Here is a 26953-nt window from a genome sequence, read left to right as displayed (position 1 = left end):
GGGGCAGAGAGAGAGAGAGAGACAGAGACCCAGAATCCCAAGCAGGCTCCAGGCTCCGAGCTGTCAGCACAGAGCCCGACGCGGGGCTCGAACGCACGAGCTGTGAGATCATGACCTGAGCCGAAGTCGCTCAACGGACTTAGCCACCCAGGTGCCCCAACTTTGTCTTTATGTACTGTGCCCTTTACAGGAGGGGACGGTGGAGCGGGAGGTGGGTGGTGCCGGCGGGGACGGAAGCCTGTGTTACGTCAACGCGAAAGGCTTCGCCGATCACCTGCCCGGGCCTGGAGCGTGTGCATGTGAACGTGCGTGCGCGGTCGGTGAAGGCCAAGGCTCCTTTTGTTATTAGTGAGAGAAGCTCAACTTGAGCCGGTTCACAGACAGGAAGGAAGGAGCACCGAGGGAGGCAGGAAGGGCCGGGAGCACCGTGGCCGTGGTGGGAGGGGCGAGGCTAGCACCGGCCTTGGGGACCCCCTCCTCCGTCTCGCTGCGTGCCAGCGTCTTGTCCAGCCTCGGGCCCGATGTGGCTTCAGGCTTGCAAACACAGCCTCAGGACCAAGGAGGAAAGATCCCAAGGATCTCAGGAAAGACCCTCGATCGTTGCAGGTTAGCTGAGCTGGAGGGCTGGGTGGGCTGAGTGGTGGGACAGGCGGTCTCCCCCTGCATCACGTGGGTGGTGTGGGGAGGGGGGGAACAGCTGGCCGGGGAGCAGAGGGGTGGAGGGCAGGGCCACAGGACCAGTCTGGTCTCGCCCGGTGGTTACAGTTCTGGAGCTGGGCCTGGGGCGCCAGGGAGGATTTGGATGGGGGTGGGGGTAAGCTTCTGAGTGTTTGCAAAGTGCTTGCCTCCTCCGCCAACGACATCCCCAGTTTTAAAAGTTTCTTCGCTTTCTAGAGGGGTGTGTGTGCGCGTGTGTGTGTGTTAAGCGTGGCTATTTTTGGTGAAAAGAGAAACGTGCGCCTCTCTGACCGCTCGTCTCAGAGCCTGATCCCTTCTGGGGGCCCAAACCTAGTCAGTGGGAAGAGGAATGGCCCACCCAGGGGCCATTCAGGCCGCCCGTCTCTGCAAGGACATGAGCCCCGGAGCCGCGGCGTCTTGACGGGATCGGGACGCCCAAGCTCCCCCAGGCCCCGGAGGTCCCGCTGCCCGTGAGGCTCTCAAAGTGTGCCCCATTCACACGAGCAGCCACTGCCCCGTCCCCGCTTCTCCTCGGCAATTCCTGATTTCTGTCACTGTGTGAGGTCTCAGCGACCCGGCTGGCCAGGCCCGGTCCACAAACCCCGGCACGGCCCCTCTCGTGCCCGGGCCCTGTGTGTCCCTCCCTGTGACGGGCCTCTCCCAGAGCCTGGGGGCTGGGGATGTGGGGCATTCTGAGGCACAGACGCCTTCACGCGGCCCAACGTGCCCCCCACGCCCGGAAGGGGGTCCCTCTGACGCTGCACTGCTCCGCGGGGCCTTCCTGGCATGATCTGAGCCCAGTGGGTATTTGGAAGATGCACCTGATCAGGAAAGGCTCCCTGGGGTGTATCTCGGGTCATTGCCAGCCTTAGGCCCGGGTTTAGCAGAGACCGAGCCAACCCGAGGCCCGTTTCTGGGGCCTTGGAGGGTCGCCCCGCTTGAGCCCGGAGTCTCACGGACTGACGGGACTTCGAAGCAGTCCCGTCCTAAACACTCAAGGGCACTGCGGCCGACAGGCCAGAGAAGCCCCAGCACGCGACACCTGGAGACTCGCCTTCCCCGGTGCCAGGCGCTGCCTGCGACTCTACAGACGAGGCATTCCAGAACCCCCTCCTGCTCCCAGTGCACCTGACTCACGGCGTGAGGGACGGCGAGGGCCGCTCGCTCCCCAGGACAGCTCTGTCGCTGAGCCCTTAGCGTCAGCTCACAGATCTGGGGCCTGCCCGTCAGGGGCTTTCTGAATCCCGGTTTGTTCGTCCACTTGCTCCTCTTCGTCCACAAACTCGATAAGCTCTCCAGGCCTTGACCCCCGTTGGTGAAGAAAATGCCGGCGGGGCCCTGGACCGTGCCCTGCCCTTCCTCCCAAGTAGTTCAACCGGTCCCTTGTTAGGGCTGAACAGCTCATTAGAAGTGCTCCTAACCGCTTCCGAACACGCCCCCGAACGTCTACGTCACACACGTTTCCCCCACCAGGCGTCTATAGGGATGAATCCCGTCTGTACCTTATTCCTGGCGATCCCGGGGGCGGGGGGAGGGGGGGGCGATGCCCAGGGTGGCAGGTGAATTCCCAGTTCCAAAGGGATCGGATCACCAAAGATCTACCCCCAGAAGAAGGGGAGGGTGGGAAACGAAGCCCTGCCCTCGGAAGGACAGCCAGCCTTCGTGCCGAGAGAACAGCATCGGCAGGTTTGTCGGAGCGAGCGCGGGAGGCGCTGGGGACCAAGTCTGGGTCCATCCAGCCGGAAAAACGAGAGCACACAGGGGGTTGAGAAGCCACCAGAAAGGTCACATGAACGTTTATTACATAGAAAAGAGAAACAGGAAGAAAAGGTGTCTAAAGTTGTATTTCCAGGATTTAAAAAAACACAGATTTGGAATGCCAAACGATTGCCATGCTTTGTGTATTTATAATAGGAATATATAAATATGTACACGGGGCTATGTACACAGGTTCCTAGCGTCATGCACGCTGTCTGCCATGACGTATACGGCATGGCATTTGAGCTGTGACTTCTGAAGCTGGCGGGGCTCTGGGGAAGTCGGGGCCCTGCTCAGCGCCTCGAGGGGCGCGGGGCCCCGGGCAGCAGAGGGGCCCCGGGCAGTGGCGGGCGGGCCTGCCGAGGGCTCCGTCCTGAGGACACTGGGAAGGCAAAGCTGCAGGCCTGGGCCCCAGGCTGCAAGTCTGGAAGCTTCCCCGGGTCCCCAACCTGAGACTTTCTCCCTCTCGTAGAACCGAGGAAGGCTCCCGTCCACGGAGTGTGCCGGAAAACCCCCTTGGCAGGCTCGGAGGACCCCAAGGGAAGTGGCCGCGGGCGGGGTGAAGCCGCTGTGGGTCTAGGCAGGAGTAGAAAGAAAGAGCCCTGGGAGACCGGGCAGCGGGTCTTGCCAGAGAACCACGGAAACGTACAGGGATTCGCTTAACAGAAGGAAGAGAGACCCAAACAGTCAATCACGGGTCAAAAACTCCAAGTCTCAACACAACACTCGTCCAAATACAAATTTGGCTAATATGCACACACCCGGGCTTGTGTTTATGTATGTTGTTTAAAAAAGTTTGGCACCAGCTACGACAGGCCTATCACTCGGCCTGTGCAGAGGGCCAGCCAAGTGCTCCCACGGGGTGCCCGGGCCAGTTACGGCCACCATCGCCTGCTCCCCGGTGGGGACGCCCAGCCAGGCGCTGACCCAGAAGGCGGGGTGGGCCTGACCTCCGTCCCCTTCTCTCCCCGCTGCGTCCCGTCCTGGGGCCGGTGGGAGGGTTGTGGGAAAAGGAGCCTCAGAGGAGAGGACCGTCTAGCCCCAGAAGGGCCCAGAAAGGGATCACGGTCCCCGCCGCTCAAGGCAGACCCACGCTGTCCCTCCCACAAGCCAGGCGTGGGTTTGGTGGGTGGGGGTATTGAGCCAAGGGTCCCCAGGAGGAAGAGCTCCAGGCGCAGGGCCCTGCAGATGATAAAGGGGAACTGCACCCGCCAGAGCCACGCCGGAGGGACGGCTCCCGGGGGGAGTGAGAGGCCCCTCTGCGGACGTGAAACACCCAGTCCTAAGTCCCCAGACAGTCCCGTCCTCACCCAGCCGCCAAAGGGGCTGTGAGCACACGTGTGTGTGCGTGGGGTGTTGCACGCGTGTGTGACAGAGCGTGCATGTGTCTGTGCGCCTCACCTACGGTGACAGTGGCCCGGGATGGATTGCGGGTGGTTGGCATTTTGGCAAATCCAGGCAGGAAGGGAGGGGCCGGGGACCAAAGCCGAGGAGAAACAGGAAACAGGACCCGTACTCGAGCGACCCTGTCCTCTGCCTCCCGCTGTGACAGGATCGGGACGGGACCGTGGAATCGAGGGTCGCCCGGGCTGGGCTCGTCGTCCTCCAGGCCCTTGGCTCAGAGAGAAAAGGGACCGACCGGCGTTGGCTGCCCAGCCCCCCCTTGTCCCCAGCCTACAGATGGTCAAACGGAGGCACGAGCCGGGAGGCACGGAAGCTGGAAGTCACCCCCGAAGTGCCCCACGCATCACCACAGGGAGGGTCCCACGTGGCTTGCACGTCCGCGATCCCGTGAGCGTTCTGAAGCCCTAGGAGCCCGGCGGGTGAAGAACGCGGGAGCCCGAACATCGCCCACCTGCTCGGGCCGCTCCCGGCCTCCCCTCCCACTGCCTGGCCTCCTCGCCATCCCGACACACACGGCGCCCTCCGCGGGGAGAGGCGCCCCTCCTGCCTCCACTCACTTTGCTGTTCCCCCCGAGGGCGGGAAGGGCAGGGCGTGGCGGGAGACCCCCCCGTCAGTCCACACCAGCGTCCACGGAGTGCTCTCTGGATACAAACGCAGGGCAGGGAGCCCCGCCTTCGAGAACCGCCTGCCGCCAGCACAGGGGGGACCGGTGAGAAGGAAGCCGGTCTCTGCTCAGCCCCGGGGCAGGTTCGCGGTCAGCAGCGGCTCCAGATGGCTCCCGCGCGTGCAAAGTGCAAAGTCACGGTCTCCAGGGAGGGTCACAGTGCAGCTGGGACCCACCTGCGGTCCCTCTGAGGAAAGCCCTCCGAACCAACCAGCAAGCGGGAGTAATAAATACGCTGAACAAGGTCTGCGGCCACCACCTGGGGGGCTTGGGTCTAAGTTCCGGGTCCCTAAGCGGTTGACGCGACACACACGGGCTTTCTCTGCCAATGCCACCAACGGGGTGAAAACAGCGAGTGTCGTGGCAGCCGGAGGGGCCCGGGGCGCAGGATCCAGGCAAAACCAAAGTAACCCTCGCAAACTCACCCCTCTGTGCAGGGATGGGGGTTCGGGAAGAAAGCATTTGAGACTTGCTTTTGCATTTTAAAGAGCTGAGCTGTGGCACAAGGGACAGCCTTCCCCCTGGAGAGCCCCAGGCCTCCGGAAGGCCTTCTCTCTTCCTGGGGACTCAGCCCCGCCTTGCGCTGGCCTCAGGGCTCAGTGTTGGGATTTTCCTTCTGACGCCTGGGTCCCTGTTCTTCCCGGGCGAATGGTGACCGTGTGGCTTCCACCACTGTCTCTACGTGTCCTGCCCCTGCCCGCTGCTCCTCGGCCCTCGGGGCATCCGCATGAAGCTGAAGTCACGGCCCTGCCTCTGGGAGTGGTGGTCAGAGCACCCGGAGCCCCCAGGCGGGGACGGCGGGGGGCCTGGTCCTCCGTGTTAGGACCGGGCAGCTCCCCCGTCGTGGGGACTGACGCACGGCTCTGGGGCCACACAGGGAAGGCATCTTGCTCCTGGTCCCTTCTTTACGCCCCCTCAAGTGCAGCCGGGGACGGGCTCCAAGGCCAGGGTGCCACTTCTGAAGCCAGGGGCAAAGGAGCGGCTCGAGCGTGTCAGCCCCACCGTGGCCCCCGCCCCACAGCGGCCAGAAGGGTGCAGGGACCGGGGCCCGACACCCCCCGTCCCCCGCCGCTCCCACGGGGCCTGGGCCTCCCGGCCGGAGGTCCTCAGCTCTACCGCGGACTCGGAACTGAACAGTCTCCACCATGCACGGGACGCCCCCGGGTCCCGGTGGCTCCTTCTGGCCCCAGGAACTGCCGCTCAGGTCCGAGGGCCACCGCAGGGTCCTGGGTGTATCCCGTGTGCTGCGGCCTTCTCTGTGTGCCTGAGGTCCCTGCCCCAGACACCCGCGGCTGGGGGGGCATCCTGCAGAAGCGTGAGCACCGAGAGGCCGCACCTGGGGTGAGCCCGGGACCTCGGGGCCATCGCCCTGTGCTGCGTCACTTGCTCACGGGAACCCTACTTTGCAGCTGGCTGCCGTTTAACGAATCGGCTGAACTTCCAACAGCCCGAGCGGCCACTGGCCACTGGCCGTCACCTGATGACGGTGACACTCAGGCCACAGTGGGCTGCTCCCCGGTGAGGCGATCCTCACGGACTCTCTGGTTAGGAAGCAGGTGGCACTGGAGGGGAGCCTCGGAGGCGGGGGTGCCCAGGGGAATGGGCCTTCCGAGCCCACCGAGCCCTGTAGTAGGCCGCCCCCACCGGGCTCAGGGTGACACTTGTCACCCAGGAAAACCCCGCCTGTGTCTGGACTGCCACTAAACGTGCCACGGAGACTGCTCTTTCCTCTCTGCCCCTCCGCGGCCGGAAGGCAAGATCCTCTGCTCCCAGCAGCCTCCTGGTCTCTTCCTGGCCCAGACGACGCCGTCTTCACCCCCCGGAAGGTTCTGCCTTTCTGCAGAAAACCAAGCCTGGTCCCACGCGTTGAAAACACACAGGATCGCAAACACGGAAGCAGCAGCAGAGAGGCCTGGCTGGGTCAGGGGGGAAAGGACAGGAAGACGGACACAGCCAGGGGTTTAGGAAGTGCAGGCCAGCCCTGAGCGGCCACGGGAGAGGACCGGGCGTTGGTCAAAGCCAAGCGGCTGGCAGAGGGGCCGGATCGGGCCGCCTCCGACTCGGGGCTGGGGGTGGTGGGTAGGGGCTGCGGCCGGGGGGGGGTGGGGGGTTCCACTTCTCCACGGGGAGCCCCAGGCCCGCAAATAGCTTGGAGCCAGACCCACGGTTTAGCAATTCCCGCGAGACGAAAACGGGCATGCAGATGTCCACCTGTCACATGACCTTGGATCTCCTTTCTCTTAACCTCAGATCAACACTCGACCCGCAGTGGCCCGAACAACTTCCGTGAGCTCCTGCCCCCCTCCCCCTCCAGGATCCAACTCACAATCTTTACGCAGGTGCCGCAAAGGCCCCGACTGTCCCTTTGCAGTGGGAGGAACCCCCGTCACAACAGCAACGTCCCCGGGGACTCGTGCGCAAGAGGGGTTTCCGGAGAGAAGGGCACGACTCCTACGGGTTTTTTTGCCGCTCTGTATCCCCGAACGCTCTCGAATGCTGGGTTTCCTTCCGTCGCTTCCTGAGGCCCAAATCTGACCTGAACCAACAAGGTGACGCTATTTGGCGTTTTTATTGATCCCAATCGGCCCGACTGTTCACACGTCTCTCCGCAGAAACGGTCCCGTGCTTGACGGCGGGGAGCTGGTCCCGACTGGGCAGCAGGAAACGGGCGGTAAACGTCTCTCGTTCTTTCTCGGATCCGGGTTTTTGGAATTCCGAGACCCGTCCAGCCCCGAGGATTTCCGGAGGGCCGCGGGCCAGAAGCGGAGTTAAGTGTAACGAGAAAGCTTCTGGCCTTCGTTGGGGATTCTGGTCTGGGGGGGGTGGGGGTCACTGGCCTCCTTCCAGGGAAGCAAAGATCGAAACACAACCGGGCCCAGAGATTTCAGGCGTGAGGAAGGGAGTGGGCGAAGCGTGGGCTGCAGAAGGGAGAGGCAGGGCCAGGAGACGCTTAGGGGGACCCAGGGAGCCGTGCGAGGCAGGGGTGAGCCCAGGATGCCAGCTTCACTGTCAGCAACCCTGACCCCACTCCCTACCCCGCTTGAGATGCTCGGGGCTCCCGCGTCTTTCTGGAGCAGGGGGAGGGGTGGGCAGCCTCACAGCCTGCCAAGAAAAGCAGATGTGTTTTCGAAATAAATATCTTTCTAAATCGCCCCCACTTGGCGCTCCAAACCCAGGACACGGCAGAAGAGAAGACGTAAGGGTCCTTGTGCCCGCCGCTGCCTGGTGCGGCCCTCACGGACCACCCCGGAGTTCTTGGCGGCTCCTTCGGGCTCACAGCTGCTGTGGGATGCCCTGCTCCTTGTAGCCTACGAGGAAGAAGCAGAGAGACGGGGTGAGACGCTAGCTTCCTCCGGGATTTCCCCAGGAGGTGCCTGCGAACCGGAATATGTTCGTGAGGTCTTATTCTCACTGAAGTAGAAATGACTGCTATGCTTGGGGGAGGGGGGGGGTCCGACTTTTCCCAGGGGCATGCACTTTTTAATGGGAAACGGAAGGATGAATGGAGAGCCGTGGAGATTTGGGTTTACTGGGGGTATCGGAGAGGGGGGTGTCCGGGTGGGGGCGGTAAGGTATTCAACGTATTCAAGGTATTCAAGCCACACCCCAGAAGTCACTGCCTGGTGTGACTTCCCAGGGCAGAGCCGTGGGAGGCAGTGGCAGTGTGACAGGCACCCGGGACGTGTGGATGGACAGGAGGACGGAAAGCAAAACAGAAGACAGGACGCAAAAGACCGTCACCGCATGTGTGAGCTCAAGCAGCCGGACGTGTGGGACACAAAGGGCTCCAAGCCTTTAAAACACCGTTAATCATTTTGAGGCCGTTGGGAAAATTCAGCCACTGGAATCTGCTGAAAGGTTCCCCCCGTTAGCTGGTCACTCAGCCCCCAGAGGGAACTTCTGTGGACTTGACTGCTTTTTGTCTATTTCCCAAGTTATTCACCAATTTTGAGTCCTAATTATGGGGGGGGGCGGAAATGTAGGAAAGAGAGATGTCCCAGATGACACAGGAGTGACCGTGAGTTGGCAGCTGTTGAAGCCGGTGTGGGCGCTGAGGGGCTCAGTATACCAGGCCCTCGGCTTTTGTCTATGTTTCAACGTTGTCCAAAGCAAAAAGCTAAAAATCCAAACAAAAAGAAAACAAAAGCAAAACCCGGGATACACAAAAGACGCAAAAATAAATACAAACAGATCTAAAAACCAAAAACAAAATAAAAGCCTGATGGCCAAGTTGGTGGCGGGGGGTGGGGAGCATGCGTGTTCTGGGGGCGGTGAGGCCAGTAGCGGGTTCGAGGCCGCCCACCGCCCATCGGCAGACTCACCTTGGGAAACTTGGGGGCGACACAAGATGTGAGGCCGCAGGAGGGAGCGGAGAGAAAGAAAGAGAGAAAACAGGGTGAAAACAGGGTAAAAACAGAGGCCACGGGGGCTGAGGAGGAGGCTGTAGAAGGTCTGTGCCCCGGTCCAGGGACCAGCAGGTGCATGCTGGGCTGCAGGGGCTCACGGGAGGCTCCCATGGGGCCACCCCCAGCCCCACAGCTCAACCAAGCCCACCGCTCCCTCCAGGACCACCCCCTGCCCCTCACTCTCTCCTCGCCGCCCCCATGGGCGCCTGGCGATGAATTCCAGGTGGGCCCAAGGAGAGATGCCTGCAGGACAGACTGAAGATTTGGAAGCGACCCATCCTGGCCCCAGCCTGGCTCCGCCTGAGCCACACGGTCACCCTTTATAGGGACAGGGGCCACACACAGAAAACCTAACGCCTCGGGAAAGCCCGAGGCCGGGTCGGGGGATGGCCAACAGATTTTGTTGACTTTCTGGATCAGCGGGCAGCGGTGGTCCAAAGCCGTGTATCGAGAACACACACGACTCATCAGCAGGAAGCGTCCTGAATCCGATCCGCAGCGTCTGCCCCGGGTGCAGCGGCAGAGGGAGAGTGCCGGAGAACTGCCGAGGACGTATGGACCCGCGACCAGGACGGGCTGTCGTGGGCCGTACTTTGTCGTTATTCACATCAGCAGAGCAGCAAGCTCCTACGACCTCGGTTTTAACGTCTACTTAGATCCAGGTTTAACCTGGTGGTCCTCTTGCTGGGGGTGTCTCTTGGGGGTGTGTTTGTCGATGTCGCTCTGGACAGGGCTGTGTGAAAATCATCCCGCTCTGTTCCGACCGAGAAGTTTCCTTCTTTTTTGCGGCGAGGGGCGGGATGACCCCAGAAAGGACAGCCCCCGTCCACCTGTTGATTCGGGCGGACAAGTCAACTGCGGGTCCTCCCCTCAGAGTGTCCATCCTGGGAGGTTTCCTCCTGAAGCCAAGTCTAAAGACTCTGGCGCAAAAAGAGCATCCCCGGAGCCAGTGTGGGGACATCCAAGGAGCCGAGTGACCACAGCGAAGGCCTGGGGAGGGGTGGAAATGGGGGTTCTCGCACTGGTATCCCGTGGCCCACCCAGAGCGGCCACCCGGACATGGGAGGGGTTTCCGGCTAAGACCACAGTCTGGGGTGATGGAAAGAGAGGATGTGACCAGGTTTCCCCCCCCATCTTCTTGGGGTCTGGGCGGGGGGTGGGGCTTGCAATTATGTCTGAGATACAGACCCCGCGGTCCCTGGATTTTAAGGGTGACCCAGATAAAAATAACCAGAAAGCTCTAGGGATTAGGCGCCACCTCACTTTTACTGAGACAGGCCGGTGACACGACACGTTCCGCTCTAGTGGAAGGTTTCCTTCCTAAATGCCCAAGTGCCCCACCGGCCATCGGCGCGATGGCAAAAAAGGCAGTCGAGGGGTCAGGCTTTGCCACTGAGGCTGAGGACGCTTCCCGGAGTAGACACACCTCCCAGGTTCCAACTGGGGAAGGGTCAGGAGCCTGTGGGCCGTCCCATAGGCCCCTAGGGAAGCAGCCAGTTCCCTCTGGGGAACTGTCAGCCTCGCTGCACCGCCTATGATCGATCGATCGATCGATCGCACCCTCCCCCCGAATGCCTGCGATGGCCCGCACCCTCCCCCGAGCACACAGGGGGAGGCTCCCATGACGGGCCTGCCTGGGTCTCCGTCTCCTTGCCCACCTCCACCCTGACTTCCTGAGGGGGGCAGTGTCTGCCCTGAGAACGGCCCTCCCCAGCCTCCTGACCACTCCCCTGCTTATCCCTCCCACTGCTGGCCAGGCTTGGTGCTCCCCCCGTTTCTCTGGCTGTCCCTGTCTCCCGGGGTCTGCCTGGTTTGCCCTGACTCTGGGACCCCCTGGCAGAACAGCCACCCCACGTCTTCCCTGACCTCTGCTGCCGGACGACCTCCTTCCCGGAAGCCAGGCTGACCGATCAACCACTGGTTCTGCTGGATCCCACTCGGGCTCCGGTGCCTGGATTTTCTCTGGCGGGGTGGCCTGCCCGGTCGCTGACCCCCGGCCCCGCCTGGCCCCAGCATCTATGTGTGCCCCAGAGCCTGGACCCTCAGGGGACCCCGAACCCAGGCACAACAGTTGTTCCCGATCCTTCTAGGGCTCCCGACTTCCCCTCCTGCCTCTGCCGTCCCTACCTCTGACACTGAGAGTCGCCCCCACGAATGGTTTGCTGTGTGCAGGACACCACGAGGAGCCTGGGGTGTGAAGAGCAGGGCAAGCTGGCGCCTTGTCCTCGAGAATCCGTGGCCCAATGAGGTAGACGGGACGCGTGGAAGCAGCAAACCCGCACGGGGGCACCCGGCGACGAGTGTGGCTGCTTTAAGGCACGCGCGGTGTCTGTTCTGAGGTCTCGCTAAGGGGATTATTATTCTTTAATCCTTTCACTTTTCAGGGTGATGGAATTTTGCAAAAATAGCACAAAAACATTCCTAGGGACCCTTGAGCCATGTTCTCCCAACGTTAGCCTCACACATAAGCACGGGGCAGTTATCAGGGAAACTGTGCGATCCTCGGAGTTTGTTCTGCTTCCACGAACTGGTCTCCTAATGCCCCTTGGCCGTCCAAGGATCCAGTGCCCGAGCACAGACCGCACTTCGTGAACGCGTCTCTTCCGCCCAAACCGGTCCAGTCTGGAAGTTCTCCACTCTTTCCTCCTGAGCCGAAATCAAGAGTCAGGCGCTCAACGGACTGAGCCACCCGGGCGCTGCGGGAACAGCTAGTTTTAAATTGAAAAGTGTAAAAGCGAATTCCCCTCTGATACACATTAAAAGTAAAGTCGTTTCCCCTTGAAGTGATGGCCAAGGAAACTGAACAGAAGCACAAACTCAGATTTTAACGGCGGCCTTTCCTGGTTTCAAGGTCAACAACAGCCCCCCCCCCCCGCCCCCCCGGAGTGGGAACCCACCGGGGAACCCACCACAGGGACAGACGGACAGGTGCCTTTCTCCCACCGGTGGTTTTCGTCACCAGAAAGCGTTTATCGAACATCTAGTTGCAAAAGGTTTTTTCAACTATGTTCTGCAAAGGGAAAAACTTAATCGTGACATCCAAAGGAGATCCTGAAAGTAATTAAAATTCCATATATTTCTAGACATGGAAATGCGAAACAAACAAACAAAAAAACCTCACCAAATTTCAAACACGAACGATATCCATAAAATAATCCAAATTTTAAAAACTGCGTAAGATACATTTGAATATATTCTGTAAAGGCTCTGGAATGATGAGCCAAATGTTGCCAGGGGTTCCTTCTGAATATCTTTAAATATTTCCTTATTCGTGCTATTTTTTTTTTCACTCTCTTCCTCATTTTCTGCATTTTTTTAAATAATAATAAGCAGTGGTTTTACGCTTAGAGAACATTAAGCCATTTTCATTTTACTGAAAAAATTTCCCCTGAGGACGTTTTGTACTTCTGAGAAGTATTAGTCACTAAGGTTACTAACACGGTTCCACATAGAACTTTTTTTTTTTTAATTGCCCTGGACGTCTTTGCAAGAAAGTCGCAAATATCGGGAGGCCTGCTTGTGTTCTTACCTTGAGGGGATATTTGTGAAACCACTGGAACCACACCAAAGCGTTCTTAAATGAAACAAAATGGCTCCCTCCATGTCTCTGCAGAAAGACCCCTCGTGAAGCCTCAGTACACCTTCTCCAGCTCTGTCCAAACCACAACAGGAGACGCCTAGGGCTTAAAACACATCGTGCCATTCCGCACTCGTGAGAATTCCTTAATGCACCGAGGGAGGTCGGCCTCGTAGAGATCTCTCCTCTACTTGGCCAAAACTGTCTGCTTAGAAAGTTCAGGAAAGTCCCGGGAAAAGCAGACGTTGGGTGTTACCACCTCACCCTTCAGTCCATTTTTGGCAAGTACGGTTGTTGTTTCTTTACAAGTCATTTTGGAAGATCTCATTTTTTGTTGTAGAGCCAAACAGCGGTGAGTGGTTTTAGTTCTTTGTGTGTGTGTTGGGGGGGGGGGGTGTTATCATTTATTTACTTATTTATTTTTAATCAAAATATCTTTTTTTTTCCAGGAATAGAATAGTGATCCATCACGTCCACAGAACACCCAGTGCTCATCCCAACCAGTGTCCTCCCTAACACCCATCACATCACCCCTCAGCCCTTCTCCCCGCCCAACACCCCACCGGCAGCCCTCAGTTTGTTCTCTGTATTTAAGAGTCTCTTACGGTTGGTCTCCTGCTCTGTTTTTATATTATTTCTGCTTCCCTTTCCCTTATGTTCATCTGTTGTGTATCTTAAATGCCACACGTGAGTGAAGTCACAATATTTGTCTTTCTCTGACTTATTTCACTTAGCATGATACACTCTAGTTCCATCCACGTAGTTGCAAATGGCAAGATTTCATTCTTTTTGATTGCCGAGTAATACTCCATTGTGTGTGTGTATATATATACTCCATTGTGTGTGTGTGTGTGTGCACACACACACACACACACTGCTTCTTTATCCATTCATCCATCGATGGACATTTGGGCTCTTTCCATACTTTGGCTCTTGTCGATAGTGCTGCTATAAACTCTGGGGGTGCATGTGCCCCTACAAATTACACATCTGTATCCCTTGGGTAAATTCCTAGCAGTGCTATTGCTGGCTCATAGGGTAGGTCTATTTTTAATTTTTTGAGGAACCTCCACACTGTTTTCCAGAGCGGCTGCACCAGTTTGCATTCCCGCCAACAGTGCAGAAGAGACCCTCTTTCTCCGCATCCTCACCAACATCTGCTGTTCCTGAGTTGTTAACGTTAGTCTGACAGGTATAAGGTGGTATCTCATTGTGGTTTTGATCTGTATTTCCCTGATGATGAGTGACGTTGAGCATTTTTTCATGGGTCAGTTGGCCATCTGGATGTCTCCTTGGAAGAAGTGTCTATTCATGTCTTTTGCCCGTTTCTTCACTGGATTATTTGTTTTTTGGCTGTTGAGTTTGATAAGTTCTTTGTAGATTTTGGATACTAACCCTTTATCTGATATGTCATTTGCAAATATCTTCTCCCAGTCTGTCGGTTGCCTTTTAGTTTTCCTGATTGTTTCCGTCGCTGTGCAGAAGCCTTTTATTTTGATGAGGTCCCAGTAGTTCATTTTGGCTTTTGTTTCCCTTGCCTCCGGAGACGTGTTGAGTAAGAAGTTGCTGCGGCCAAGATCAAAGAGGTTTTTTGCCTGCTTTCTCCTCGAGGATTTTGATGGCTTCCTGTCTTACATTGAGGTCTTTCATCCATTTTGAGTTTATTGTTGTGTATGATGTAAGAAAGTGGCCCAGGTTCATTTTTCTTTGTGTCGCTGTCCAGTTTTCCCAGCACCACTTGCTGAAGAGTCTTTTTTCCACTGCATATTCTTTCCTGTTTTGTCAAAGATTAGTTGGCCATAGGTTTGTGGGTTCGTTTCTGGGTTCTCTATTCTCTTCCATTGATCTGTGTGTCTCTTTTTGTGCCAGTGTCTTGATGATGACAGCTTTGTAACACAGCTTGAAGTCCGGGATTGTGATGCCTCCTGCTTTGGTTTTCTTTTTCAAGGTTGCTTTTTCCATTTGGGGTCTTTTCTGGTTCCATACACATTTTAGGATTGTTTGTTCTAGCTCTGTGAAGAATGCTGGTGTTACTTTGATAGGGATCGCATTGAATATGTAGACTGCTCTGGGGAGTATCAACATTTTAACAATATTTGTTCTTCTAATCCAGGAGCATGGAACGTTTTTCCATTTTGGGAGGTGTGTGGTTTTCGATTTCTTTCATAAGCTTTCTATGGTTTTCAGCGTATCGATTTTTCACCTCTTCGGTTAGGTTTATCTCCAGGCATATTGCCAGGTTATTTTTTAAAGGTTCATCAAGTCATTTTTGGTAAACTTGCCCTTGTAACATTAAGCACTCACGCAGAACAGTTTTGTGTCTGCACCAAGTGCGGGCCAAATGATCGGCAAGGGTTCACGCAGCACAACGAACAACGCTGAGATCCCAAGGAGGAGGCAAATCGTGCTGTCCTGGCTGTCCAACGAAACAAAACACACGCCACAGTCACAGGGCGTCCCGTGGGCAGAGATGCCAGGTAGGCTTTCCTTCTTTCTGGAAAACTGCAGGATGGAGACAGGGGATGCCAGGCACGGGGACCTCAGCTCACGCGGGCCACGCCCCGGCCACTCAGGGTCCTCGGGGGCTGCTTCCTTGATAAAGAGGAGGCCGATGCGTCTGAGCTGATGAGCAGCTCTGTCTTTCTTGTTCACGCCCTCTGGCTCGGGTCTCTGCCTGTCTGCACTCAGGATTCCCTGCGGGCATTGGGCCGGGCGCGTGGGGAGGGTCCCCTGTGCCAGGGGGCTGCAGACTCCAGTGACGAGGACACCCGTGAGCCCTCCTGAGCACCGGGCTCCAGGGAGGGGCGGGCCTGCCTGCAAAGCGCCAACACCCCGCAGGATCACAGCCACCCAGACCATTCGGCGCCTGCCCCGTCCCCCCGAATCCCGGCCCCCGCCCCAGAAAGCAGGGCGCTGGCGGGCTACTCACTGGCGAGGATGACCATGTCCATGCCCCAGAAGATGCTCATGATCCAGCCCACCATGACGATGGCCGTGAGGGTCTGGATGAGGGCCGCCGCGATGTTCAGCCAGAAGACGCAGCACACGTGCCTGTCCGGGAGGTCGGTGCGGGCTCCGCAGAGGACGGCGAAGGCCGAGACGAACGTCCCTGTGAGAGGCCAGAGGGGACAGCTTTCGGAGGGTGCCGGGGACACGGTGGCCTGCGTGCTGAGGGCCGGCCAGGGGCCCAGCTGCCCAACCCCCCAGGAGCTCGGAGAGGAGCGGCTGGCATCTAGCACCTTCCCACTCTGGCCCGGCCAGCCTCTTGGCCCCACGCCGGCGAGGCCCATGTGGCAGCCTGAGGGGGCGCACGGTCCTGGGGCCACGACGAGCCGTCCCTGCAAGTGGGGGAGGGGACGGGGAGCCTGAGATTTACCGAACATCCACAGGCACACAGAGCAAGGTTGTGCATGTGTCCAGGGCCCTTACCGGGTAGGACTTCCCAGGTCCCTACGGGAAATGTCGCGACGCAGCTGTCACTTGCCTGGAGCCAGGCTGCCTTCCTACTGGGCCCTGGGCCTCGCGGCAGCCCACAGTAGGACGAGTGGCCGTCCCGTCTGCAGCAGCCACCACAACCTCAGCGGCTTCGAGCAGCGGGTACCACCCTCTTACAGCTCGGGAGGTCGCGAGTCTGGAACGTCCTCAGGGCTGGGTCCTTCCGGAGGCTCTTCGGCTGCCGCGTTTATGGGCTCCCGGCCCCTCCCGCACCAGCCCAGCCAGCGCCCACATCCCTCCTCTGCGACCCCTGCTCCCACACCCCACACCTTCACGTCTCTCCCTGACTCTGACCCTCCCGCCTCCCTCCTATAAGACCCCTGTGATGACGCTGGGCCCACCCGATCAGCCAGAGAGACACCCCCCTGTCGCAAGGTCCTTCCCGTAGTCACGTCTGCAGAGCCCCCTACGCTGCGGAAGGGAATGTTTTCCAAGGCTCTGGGGGTCAGGGTGTGCACATCTCTGGGGGCATCATTCCGCCTTCCACGCTAAGCAGGTGTCCCTCGAGCTTTGACACCTGGCGTCCTGCCCCCTGCCCCGAGAGACTGCCCCTCCCCCCAGAGACTGCCCCCCCAGGGCCAGTGATGGACTTTCATCTGCGAACCAACCAGTCCACAGCCCACACGCCAATCCCCTCCTTCACGGGCTCTCACACTCCGGGCCACCAGGTTCACACCCAACACGGAGCCCAAAGCGGGGCTCGATCCCATGACCCCGGGATCATGACCTGAGCCAAATTCAAGAGTTGGACGTGCAACTGACTGAGCCGCCCAGGCCCCCCTAAAACCTAGGGGGCGTCTTTAAAGGGGCTGCCGACTCCCACTGCCTCGCAGGCGGGGGTGACGTGCCATAGCAGGTCCAGACGAGAGAGCAGGCCATTCCGGAAACGAGCCAGGAGACCGGTGAGCTCCCTCACCCCCCTCCTCCTCACGGTTCCCACGCCTCGGGGAAGCTACCCCGGGGACCCATTTCCTCCCTCTCTGCACCCTGGCTTCTGGCCCATCCCTGCCCAATCTCGGTGGCCCCCGCTGGCTTCCCGAGGTGGCCTTTCCCACGGGCCCACCCCTTGGTGCCTCAGATCCAAGGCTGACCCCTGAGTCCACGTGCTGATTCCTGATCCCGACCCCTACCCACCCTCCTCCTCTTAACAACTGCCACCGACTGTGTTTCTGCCGCCTGAAGGGCTGACAGTCCCTCTGGGACCCCAGGTGGCATCCCATTCACCTTACTGTCCCCAGCCCCCAGCGCAGCCACCTGAATACGGGAGGTGGAATTCGAGGGTCCAAATGCACCCAGCGTCCCGTGCGTGTCAGACCACCTGCATCGCACTTGCTCTGTGTGCTAAACCTGCAGACGCCTGGAGGGAGTGATGTCACCAAGACGGCACCAGAGGTCCTTGCTGACGTCACTGCCCTTCCCCAAAAGGAGAGCCAACAAGTATTCATGAGCAAAACACCACCGATGACTCCAAGAACGGGGGCGGTGAGGCGAGAGCACCCTCACACCGCAGAGACCAACACAGGCCACGCCGGACGGACAAGAGCTGCGGCTACACCCTGACCCCCAGCCCCTTCCCCGGGCCAGCGCGCCACCACCAGAGGTCCCCCCCCCCGAGTCCCTTCTGGGTGCCCTCCCTCTGATCTCCTTCCATAGGACTGCAGGCACATCTCCGGCTCTGACGGGGGCGGGGGCGATCCAAAGCACCCAGCACAGATTGGGGCACGAGGGCCACACCCGCAGGGCCCATGTCACAATCCCCAAAGCCGGTGACACACGCTCACCAGGGGTCGGTGCAGAATCAGATCTGCCTGCTCTGGATCCCCAAACAAAGGATTCTGCCGGCCTTACAGCCCGGCTTGCCCAGGGAGGGAGCTGCGTCCCAGCCCCACATGCTGTGCAGGGGACTTCCCAGCCACTTGGAACACCCCGAAACCCTCCAGGCCAGAGGCTGGGCAGGCTAATCACCCCGGGGGGCAAAGCCAGTCCCAACTGGAGGGTTTCCCTGCTGCGCATAGGCAAGAGGATTAATCCACAGCCAACCCCAAGGCCAGCTCCCAGCCCCTCCCAATGGAAGGTGTGTTTGGAAAATTGAGAGTTGCTCTAAGCTGCCCTCCCTAGCCCCACCTGCTGCCCCATCTGATGAGCCCGGCCGGAAGCTCTGTGTGGGTGCTCCCGCCGGGACAAGGGCAGGCAAAGCCAGCAGAGGGAAACCAGTGCACCTGCTCACCCAGGGAACTAGGGGCATGGCTTGGCCAGAGTTAAGACAACAAGGAATGAGTTTTACCAGCCTCAGACTGCTTCTCCCGCCACACCAGGCCAGGACACTAGTTTGTAGCCCCGCTCACTGTGGAACACGCCTCCAGCATGCCAGGCACACGGGACACGTGCAGCCCACCCAACAGCTCCGCTTATGGCAGCACCTGGACACAGAGCACAGCCTGTGGCTCTGCCCATCTGCAAAGCAAAAGTGGTGACCTCAGCTGACCCGGGAACTCAGGGAAAGAAGAACGAAGTGGGAAGCGTCACACTTCCTGATTGCAAGCCGTACTGTAAAGCTACGATCGTCAAACCAATATGGTACCGGCATAAAAACAAACAGACCAATGGGACAGAACTGAGAGCCCAGAAAGGAACCCAGGCGTAGAGAGTCGACTGCTCTTGGACAAGGGAGCCAAGAATACTTGACAGAGAGAAGACAGTCTCTTCAATAAATGGCGCTGGGATAAGTGGATATTCGCATAGAAAATAACGAGAGTAGACCCCTACCTCACACCACTCACAAAGAGTAACTTGAAATGGACCAAGAACTTAAACGTACCAAGAAACTCCTGGAAGGAAACAGACACAGAGCTCTCTGACGTGGGGCTTGCTGATGGTTTCTTGGAGAGGACCCTTAAAGCTCAAGTAACTAATGCAAAAATAAACACGTGGGGCTACGTCCAACCAAAAGGCTTCTGCACAGCAAAGGAAACCATCGACAAAGCAAAAAGACCACCTGTGGAATGGGAGAAACTATCTGCACACCATACATCTGATCAGGGGTCAGTATCCAATATACATAAAGAACTCCTACGACTCAATAGCAGAAAAACAAGGGCACCTGGCTGGCTCAGTCAGTTAAGCGTCCGACTCTCGGTTTTGGCTCAGGTGGCGATCTCACGGTTTCTTGGGTTCGAGCCCTGCATCGGGCTCCGCGCTGGCAATGTGGAGCCTGCTGTGGGATTCTTTCTCTCTTCCGCTCTCTCTGCCCTTCCCCCACTCCAACCGTCTTGGGGTCTCTTTCAAAATAAATAAATAAACCTAAATTTAAAAAAAATAGCAGAAAAACAAATAACTCAATTAAAAAATGGGCAAAGGCAGGGGCGCCTGGGTGGCTCCGTTGCTTAAGTGTCTGACTTCGGCTCAGGCCATGAGCTCATGAGAGCCTCGCACCGGGCTCTGTACTGACAGCTCAGAGTCTGGAACCTGCCTCAGATTCTGTGTCTCCCTTTCTCTCTGCCCCTCCCCCACTCACACTCTATGCATCTCTCTCTCTCTCTCTCTCTCTCTCTTTCTCGCTCACTCTCTCAAAAATAAACATTAAAATTTTTTTTAAAAAAATGGACAAAGGACCTGAACAGACACTTCTCCCAAGAAGACAACCAGATGGCCAACAGGTACGTGAAAAGATGCTCAACACCGCCCATCACCAGGGAAATGCAAATCAAAACCACACTCAGATTCCACCTCACGCCCGTCAGAACGGCTAGAATCAAAAAGACAAGAAACAACAGGTGTGTTGGCGAGGACGTGGAGAAAAAGGGACCCCGCGCCCTGTTGGTGGAAAGGCAAACTGGTGCAGCCACTGTGGGAAACAGGAGGGAGCTTCTTCAAAGAGTTAAAAATAGAACGACCGTATGGTCCCGCATTTCCATTTTGATCCAAAGATACCTGCACCCCCACGTTCACTGCAGAATTTACCAAGCAGGTGGCCGAGATACGGAGGCAACCCACGTGTCCGTGGTGGATGAATGAAGAGCATGAGGTATACACACAATGGAATATTATTCAGCCTTAAAAAGCGAAGAAATTCTCCCATTTGTGCCAATGTGGGTGGACCTTGAAGGCACTGCGCTAAGTGAAACACGCCAGAGACAGAAAAAAGACAAATACCGCGTGATCTCATTTATATGTGGGATCTAAAACGAAATGAAAGCCGAAATCGTAGAAAACAGAGACCAGAGGAGGGGTGGGGGCGGGGGAGCCGGAGGGAGGGGTCAGAAGGTGCACACCCCAGGTCGAGGTGAGTCCTGGGGGGGCGTCCGTCCAGCCTGGTGACGGGAGCTGGCGCTGCTGTGGGTACGTAGGGAGAGTCAGAGTAAGTCCTGAGAGCTCAGCACGGGGAGAGGAGTTTGTTCTCTCCTTGTATCGTCTCTACAGGAGAAGCTGGATGTGAGCTGAACCCCCCCCCCCACACCTCCTCTCCCCCCACCCAGGCGATCACTTCACAGCAGATGTCAATCAAACCATCACGCCCCACGCCTCACACTTACCCAGTGACGGGCGTCAGTTACTTCTCAGCAGAACTGGAAACAATGCAGATGCCTGGGTCCCCCCCCCCAACACCCCCTGCCTTGGATCTGATTTTAGATCTGGGGGAGGGAGGCAGGCGAACCTGCATTTCTAAGCAAGTTCCTCGCTCCTCGCAAATGCCCACTGAAGTGTGACAACCACGGACTTAAGATCAACCCAGGAACCGGCCCAGAGCCGGGAGACCCTCCTCTCTCAGCCAAGGACAGCCCGGCCGGGGGGGCAGAGCCTTGCTGGACCCCCCCCTTCTGCGGGATGTGGCCGGATACACTACTCAGGTCTCACAGCGGCTCATCCAGAAACCTGACTCAGTCCCCGCCCTTGGGAGCCCCCAGATGAGTGAGCAGGCCCCTCATCCTCCACCCCACTCCCCACCCCCGCCCCGGGTGTGACCCGGTTTAGGGCACTTGAACTCCAGCCTCCTCCCGCAGGCAGGAGCAGCATGGGGTCCTGTGGGGGCAGGTGACATGGGGTGGGGGGTGCTGCTGGGGCACTGGCCAAGGGCTTGGAATGCCTGGAGAGGGCACACGCCCCTGAGCGGAGGGAAACAGAGCTCGGCCAGCACTGGGAGCAGGAGAGTGATCTAACGGGAGCAGTGATTCAGGACAATTAATGTGTCAGCAGGTGCTGTGGGTTGCGAGTGTCCGAGACCGGAAGGCAGCGGCTGAGGAGCGATGGGGACACGGACCCAGGGCTCGGCAGTGGACACAGGATGAGACGGGGGACTTAGGGACCCTCGGGAAGCGTGCGCCCCCGGCACGTGGCGCATGGTGGGAAATGAGACGGACCCGCGTGGACAGCAGGGAAAAGAGAACGCTACAGGAACAGCAAGAGAGCAGACGCTGAACACGGGCACGTGGGGGGAAAATCAGGGAAAAATGACACAGATGCCACCCCCCCCCACATGTACGGTGCTCTAGACCACGCTACCCTCCCCCTGCCTACCGCACCTCTAACCCTTACAACCGTCGGAGGGAGTTATTACTAACCCCACGTCTCCGAGAGCCTAGGTGATTTGGCCACACAGCGGAGCCAAGATTTAAGCCCGGAGCTGTCTAGTTTAGAAGCCTGAGCTCTTTGTGTTACATCTTTACGGTAAAAAAAAAAATAATAATAAGGTAAATTAGGTCGGCTGGTGTGGGAAACATACGGAGGCTTCCTCAAAAAATTAAAAATAGAATTACCACATAAGCCAGCCACTTCACTTCTGGGTATACACCCAAAAGAACTGAACGCAGAGTCACAAATAGATATTTGCACACCCATGGTCACGGCAGCATTGTGCACAATGGCTAGAGCCTCGGACCCCTAGGGGCGCCTGGGTGGCTCACTCGGTTAAGCGTCCGACTTCAGCTCAGGTCACGATCTCGCGGTCCGTGAGTTCAAGCCCCGCGTCGGGCTCTGTGCTAATGGCTCAGAGCCTGGAGCCTGCTTCCGATTCTGTGTCTCCCTCTCTCCCTGCCCCTCCCCCACTTGCTCTCTCTCTGTCTCAAAATAAATAAACATTTCTGGGGCTCCTGGGTGGCTCCGTCAGTTAAGCGTCGGACTTTGGCTCTGGTCACACAGTCTCACACGGATCTCACAGTCCGTGGGTTCAAGCCCCGCCTCAGGCTCTGTGCTGACAGCTCGGAGCCTGGAGCCTGCTTCGGATTCTGTGTCTCCCTCTCTCTCTGCCCCTCCCCTGCTCATGCTCTGTCTCTGTCTCTCTCTCAAAAATACACATTAAAAAAAAAATTTTTTTTTAAACACGTGACCGCCCTAAGTGTCTACAGGTAGATGAATAGATAAACTGTGGTGCGTAATACCCTGGAATGTCATTCATCCTTAAAAAGGAATGAAATCTGACCCCTGCTACGACATGGATGAACCTGGAGGAGGTCATGCGGAGTGAAATAAGCCAGTCACAGAAGGACAAGGACTGTGTGACCCCATTTACGTGACCAGAACGCTCAAACTCCTAGAGACAGAAAATAGGATGGTGATGGCCACGGCCTGGGGGAGAGGAGGAGGGGGCTTAGTGTTTAATGAGGACAGAGTTTCAGTTTTGCAGAACAAAAGTTCTGGGGACGGGTGGCGGTGGTGGCTAGGGAACAATTACGAACGCTCCTAATCCCACTGGACTGTGTGCTTAAAAACGGCTGGGGCGGTAAATTTCTTGCTGTGCGAATTTTAACGCGATAAAAAAAAAAACAAACAAGTAAAGAACCCTCATCCTTCGTGATTTGCAAAATATCCTTGAAGCTCTCCCCCCACCACCCTGCCCGGGGCCAGAGTCCTTCACGGGAGACCCTGAAGCAGAGGGTCTCTGTGACCTGTGGCCGCAGTGCCCGGACTCGGTGGGATCTGGCTGCATTCCTGTGACCCTCTGTTCTGTAGCTGCGGCCAAGCCTCAGGCTCCCGGCCTGGTTTCCTTGGGCCAGACCACGTGAGATTACCACGTTCATGGGTCAAGAATAGCCGGGGAACAGCGATTTCATACGGCTCGGCCTGCTATATACACGGACGTCTTGAGCATCAGGCAACTGTCCCTGAGCTCAGAGGTTGTTAGAGTTCGAAAGGCACCCGTCCATCAGCTGCCCAAAGAGGGACCCTGGCCGGAATCACCAAGCCCATCAGAGGCCTCTGGGCCTCTACGTACCCCCACCCGCCCGCCACGGAACCGGCCGCTCCGTGGGCACGCGGGGCGGTGCGAATCGGCAACGCTGGCCAAGACACCGGCTCGTCTGCCAGGAGGAGACGGGCTGGCCACGTTTTGTCTGAAAGAGGAGGCGACCTTCCGTGCTCGAGGTGTGGGAGGGGCTCCCGGCCACTGCCCTCTGACCCGCGTTGACGCGCTCGTGATAACTCTTGGGCGCAAAAACACAAGCGCCTCGCGCACGCGCTGACTCGTACGACACGTTACGTATGTCACCAGCAGCTGCGTCCGTGTGGATAAATGAAGAATCCATCATGAACCGGGACCGGTAACTTCGCTAATTAGGAAATGACAGTCATAGGTCCCTTGTGCCATTATAAGCTTACAGGTGCCACAGGAAGGTTAGGGGTAAGGGCCTAGCTTCACCGTATGAAAACATCGTTTTAGTCTTTTCGGCAGTGAGTTTGAAAAACGGCTTTAGCACATTTTCGAACGAAGAGGTGTTAATTGTTTTCAATGAGTCTCACCAGCTAAATAAAGAGCGGTACCCAACGGTAACGTGTTAGTTCTAAATTTATTCCACTTGAGCGCCAGCCGTGGGCCAGTGCCGGGTCCAGGGAATGTGGAGCCCAGGAGGGAGGGGGCTTGGCCCACCGCCGTCTCGGGAGCTCACACCCTCGCGGGCACACGGCGCCTCGAAAGGAGCGGCGACACAGGGTGCACACAGCGGAGCGAGGGAGACAAGGCCGGCTCACGCTTCAGTAGAAAAAAAATAGGGGCGCCTGGGTGGCTCAGCCGGTTGAGCGTCTGACTCTTGGTCTGGGCTCAGGCCATAATCCCAGGGTCGTGGGATCGAGCCCCGAGTCGGGCTCTGCGCTGAGCACAGAACCTGCTTGGGATTCTTTCTCTCTCTCTCCCTCTGCCCCTCCCCACTCTTGCACTCTCTCTCTCTCTCTCTAAAAAAAATAATAATAATTTAATTTAAAAATAATAGAGTGGGGCCCAGGGGGGCAGTGGTCAGACTGGAGACGTCCTGAGGCCTGGCTTCCCTCTCCAGCCTCTGGCAGCCGCTGGGAAGGGATTCGACAGGGGACTGATTATACGGTCGGGTTTTAATTACAGAGCACACGCTGTGACCCCGAGGGGAGAACGGGGCGGAAGGGGTGAGGCAGGAGGCTGCGAGGAGCGAGGGTGCCAAGATCCCGGTGACGGGTCAGAGGCGGGAAGCCAGGGTGGCCGCGGGGACAGGGCAGGAAGACCCGAGGAGGTGGTGTCCCCGGGACCCAGTGAGCTGCTGCACAGAAGCAGGGGAAGAGGGCCCAGCCGGGTCTGGGTTCAGTTTTCCGCTCTACAAGGTGACCCGGGGACCCATGGTCGGGAGAGCGTAAACAGGGACTCGGGATGCCGGGCTGCGGGCCCAGGGACCGGGTGGGAGCAGGGGCGCATCCGGCCACGAGTGGCCTCTGCAGGGGGAGGTCTGACAGGGTGACAAAGCGGAAGCAGGGGGTCAGAGGTCTGGGAGAGAACGAGGTGCGGGATTGCGGGACAAGGGCGAGGACCACGCTTTCAACAAGCACATTCAAGAAACGTAAGCTTGTTTACCTGCTGAGAGGACGCTGCTTGGCGGGGCGGGAGTCGTGGGCGGTGGGGAGTCGGGGGGTGGAAGGAGGGGTGAGGGCACCCGATAAGATGAGGAGGGGAGCGCGGGGGAGGGGTCTATAGCAGTTTCCAAACCAATCTGCCCATCAGAATCCTCTAACCGACCTTCGTGAAAAGGCAGGTCAAGGGCCCCGCCTCCCGACCACCGAGGGCACAGGGATCCAGCCAGGAATTACCTGCTTAAAAAATGAAAACAAACACGCCCCGTCGGGCGCTAACGTACAGTCAGGTGTAAGAGCCCTTCTCTGAGGGGGCCCCCCGGGGGGGCTCAGTCGGTTGAGCGTCCGACTCCTGGTTTTCGGCTCAGGTCGCGATCTCATGGTTCGTGGGATCGAGCCCGGTGTCGGGCTCCGTGCTGATGGAGCAGACCCTGCTTGGGATTCTCTGTCTCCCTCTCTCTCCTCCCCTGCCCCGCGCTCACTCTCTCTCTCTCTCTCAAAATAAATAAATTTAAAAAAAGAAAAAAGAACCCTCTCCCGAGGGGAGGAGAGAGCGGCCTCAGAGATACGGAATGAAAACGTCACACACCCTGGTGGGAAACTAGCGTATGACTCTGATCAGCCCCCCACGACGCGGAGCCGGGGCGGGGAGGTCACCCTCTGCGGCACAGCTGGGGGACAGGGGCCTGGGGCCGGCCCCGCTCCTGCCCAGAAGTGACTGGCACGTCCTCCCCACGAGGGGCGGCTCTGCTCCCTGGGGACAGGGCGCAGGGACGGAGAACGGGGGCCAATGATCTGTTCCTGCAGCACTGCAGGTTCACCCGGGAGCTGCGGAGGGTGCTGGGTTTGGAGCGGGGTCCCAGAGCCTCTTGGAACTCGGAGGAGAAGGCCAGGGCTGTCTTCCGAAGTAACTGCTCCTGACAAAGGTGACCCCCAGCCCTGGGCCGGCCGGTCAGGCAAGTCTGATCCCGGACTCGGGCTCTGCGGTCATCGAGCCGTGCTGCTGTCAGCGGCCGTGGCTCGCTCCCGGACGCTCTCCGTCACCCCCCGGGGACGGCTGCCTGTGCACAGCCCTGTCAGGGGCACAACCTTGAACGTGAGCTCCGGGGAGCACGGGGGAATGTAAATGGGAGGGTGACCGCACCCGAGGACAGAGGTCCCTCCTCACTGCGGTCTGGTCCGGCCGGAACCAGATGAATGGAAGGTCACAGTTGGCCCTAAGAAGCTGCGACTCTCAGGCCTCGGGGGGGGGGGGGGGGGGGGCCCTCAGAAGCAACAGAGAGGGTGTAAAAACACGGTCCAGGGCCCCAGCCCCAGAGAGGCCAAGACAGCTCGTCTGGCTGTCGGCTTCTCATTAACGTCACTTAGCCCACCCAGAAGCGGGAGGGAAGGACTGCAGGTTCACAAATGATTCGGGCCAAAAGTCCTGGCAAGGAAGGTCAGGGAGGCTTGAACTAGGTGCCCGCGGCCTCGGTGAGCCAGGGGGCCGGGCCTCCACACGGCTCGGCGCGTCCCTCCCTCACACGCACACCTCGCTTCTGGTTTCAGGAGGGGACAGAAGAGGGGGACCTGGGCCACCTGCGTTCGCACCCTTCCATCTGGTGACCCCAGAGCAGAGTGCAAGGTCACGGCAGGGGAAGCGGGAGAGGAAGGGGTGTCTGGACCGCATCCAGTGGGACCGTGTGTGTCGCGCAGGGTGAAGGCAGCCCCCAGGAGTCGGAGGACGGCCTCCCAGGGTTCGAGGCTGCGGAGGTCGGTGGGGACGCTGTGTCTTCGTGGGTCCCGTCGACCCAGCACTGGCCTCTGCCTCACGCACTGCCCGACGGGAACTTGCAAAGAGGGAGACTCTAGAAGCTTGAGACAGGAGAGCAGGGCAAACACAGTGCTCCAGCTCCCGACCACGCTCCACGTTCCGGAAAACCCACCCGCCGGCGGCTTCCACCCGTAAATGTCAGACCCGCGGTGAAGGGATCCGTGGACGGTTTTCCACACCCCGACAGCACACGAGCTCCTTAATGGGGGGCCCCGGCCCGTCGCACGCTGGAAACACGTCAGTGCGGTGATCAGGCTGTCGCCTGCGACCCTTCTGTCCCCCTCGACCACTCAGAGACGGGGAAGTGAATTCATCGGGACTTAAATCTTTCCGAGCACAGGTTTCAAAGGAGAAA

At 58.5% G+C, this 26953-nt stretch overlaps 1 protein-coding gene across 2 annotated transcripts in view; it reads right to left on the bottom strand.

Moving 5' to 3' along the window:
* Positions 1-7055: 7055 nt before the first annotated feature.
* STUM (stum, mechanosensory transduction mediator homolog) overlaps positions 7056-26953 on the bottom strand; it is a 56804-nt gene continuing 36906 nt past the window's right edge. Inside the window, exons 2-3 of one of the 2 annotated variants that reach the window (XM_047841030.1) lie at positions 15418-15597; positions 7056-7813 (exon numbers count right to left, since the gene is read on the bottom strand). In XM_047841030.1, the coding sequence (XP_047696986.1) occupies positions 7779-7813; positions 15418-15597 (215 nt within the window). In that variant the 3' untranslated portion in view covers positions 7056-7778. Of the gene's footprint in view, positions 7814-11066; positions 11558-15417; positions 15598-26953 lie in introns of those variants that run through there. The other variant, XM_047841029.1, reaches the window with a different exon arrangement.

The sequence above is a fragment of the Prionailurus viverrinus genome, chromosome F1, assembly GCF_022837055.1.
Source record: "Prionailurus viverrinus isolate Anna chromosome F1, UM_Priviv_1.0, whole genome shotgun sequence".
In the NCBI taxonomy this organism is placed as follows: Eukaryota; Metazoa; Chordata; class Mammalia; order Carnivora; family Felidae; genus Prionailurus; species Prionailurus viverrinus.
Note: the sequence above shows the minus strand (reverse complement) of the source record. Positions and strands in the feature narration are given on the sequence as shown.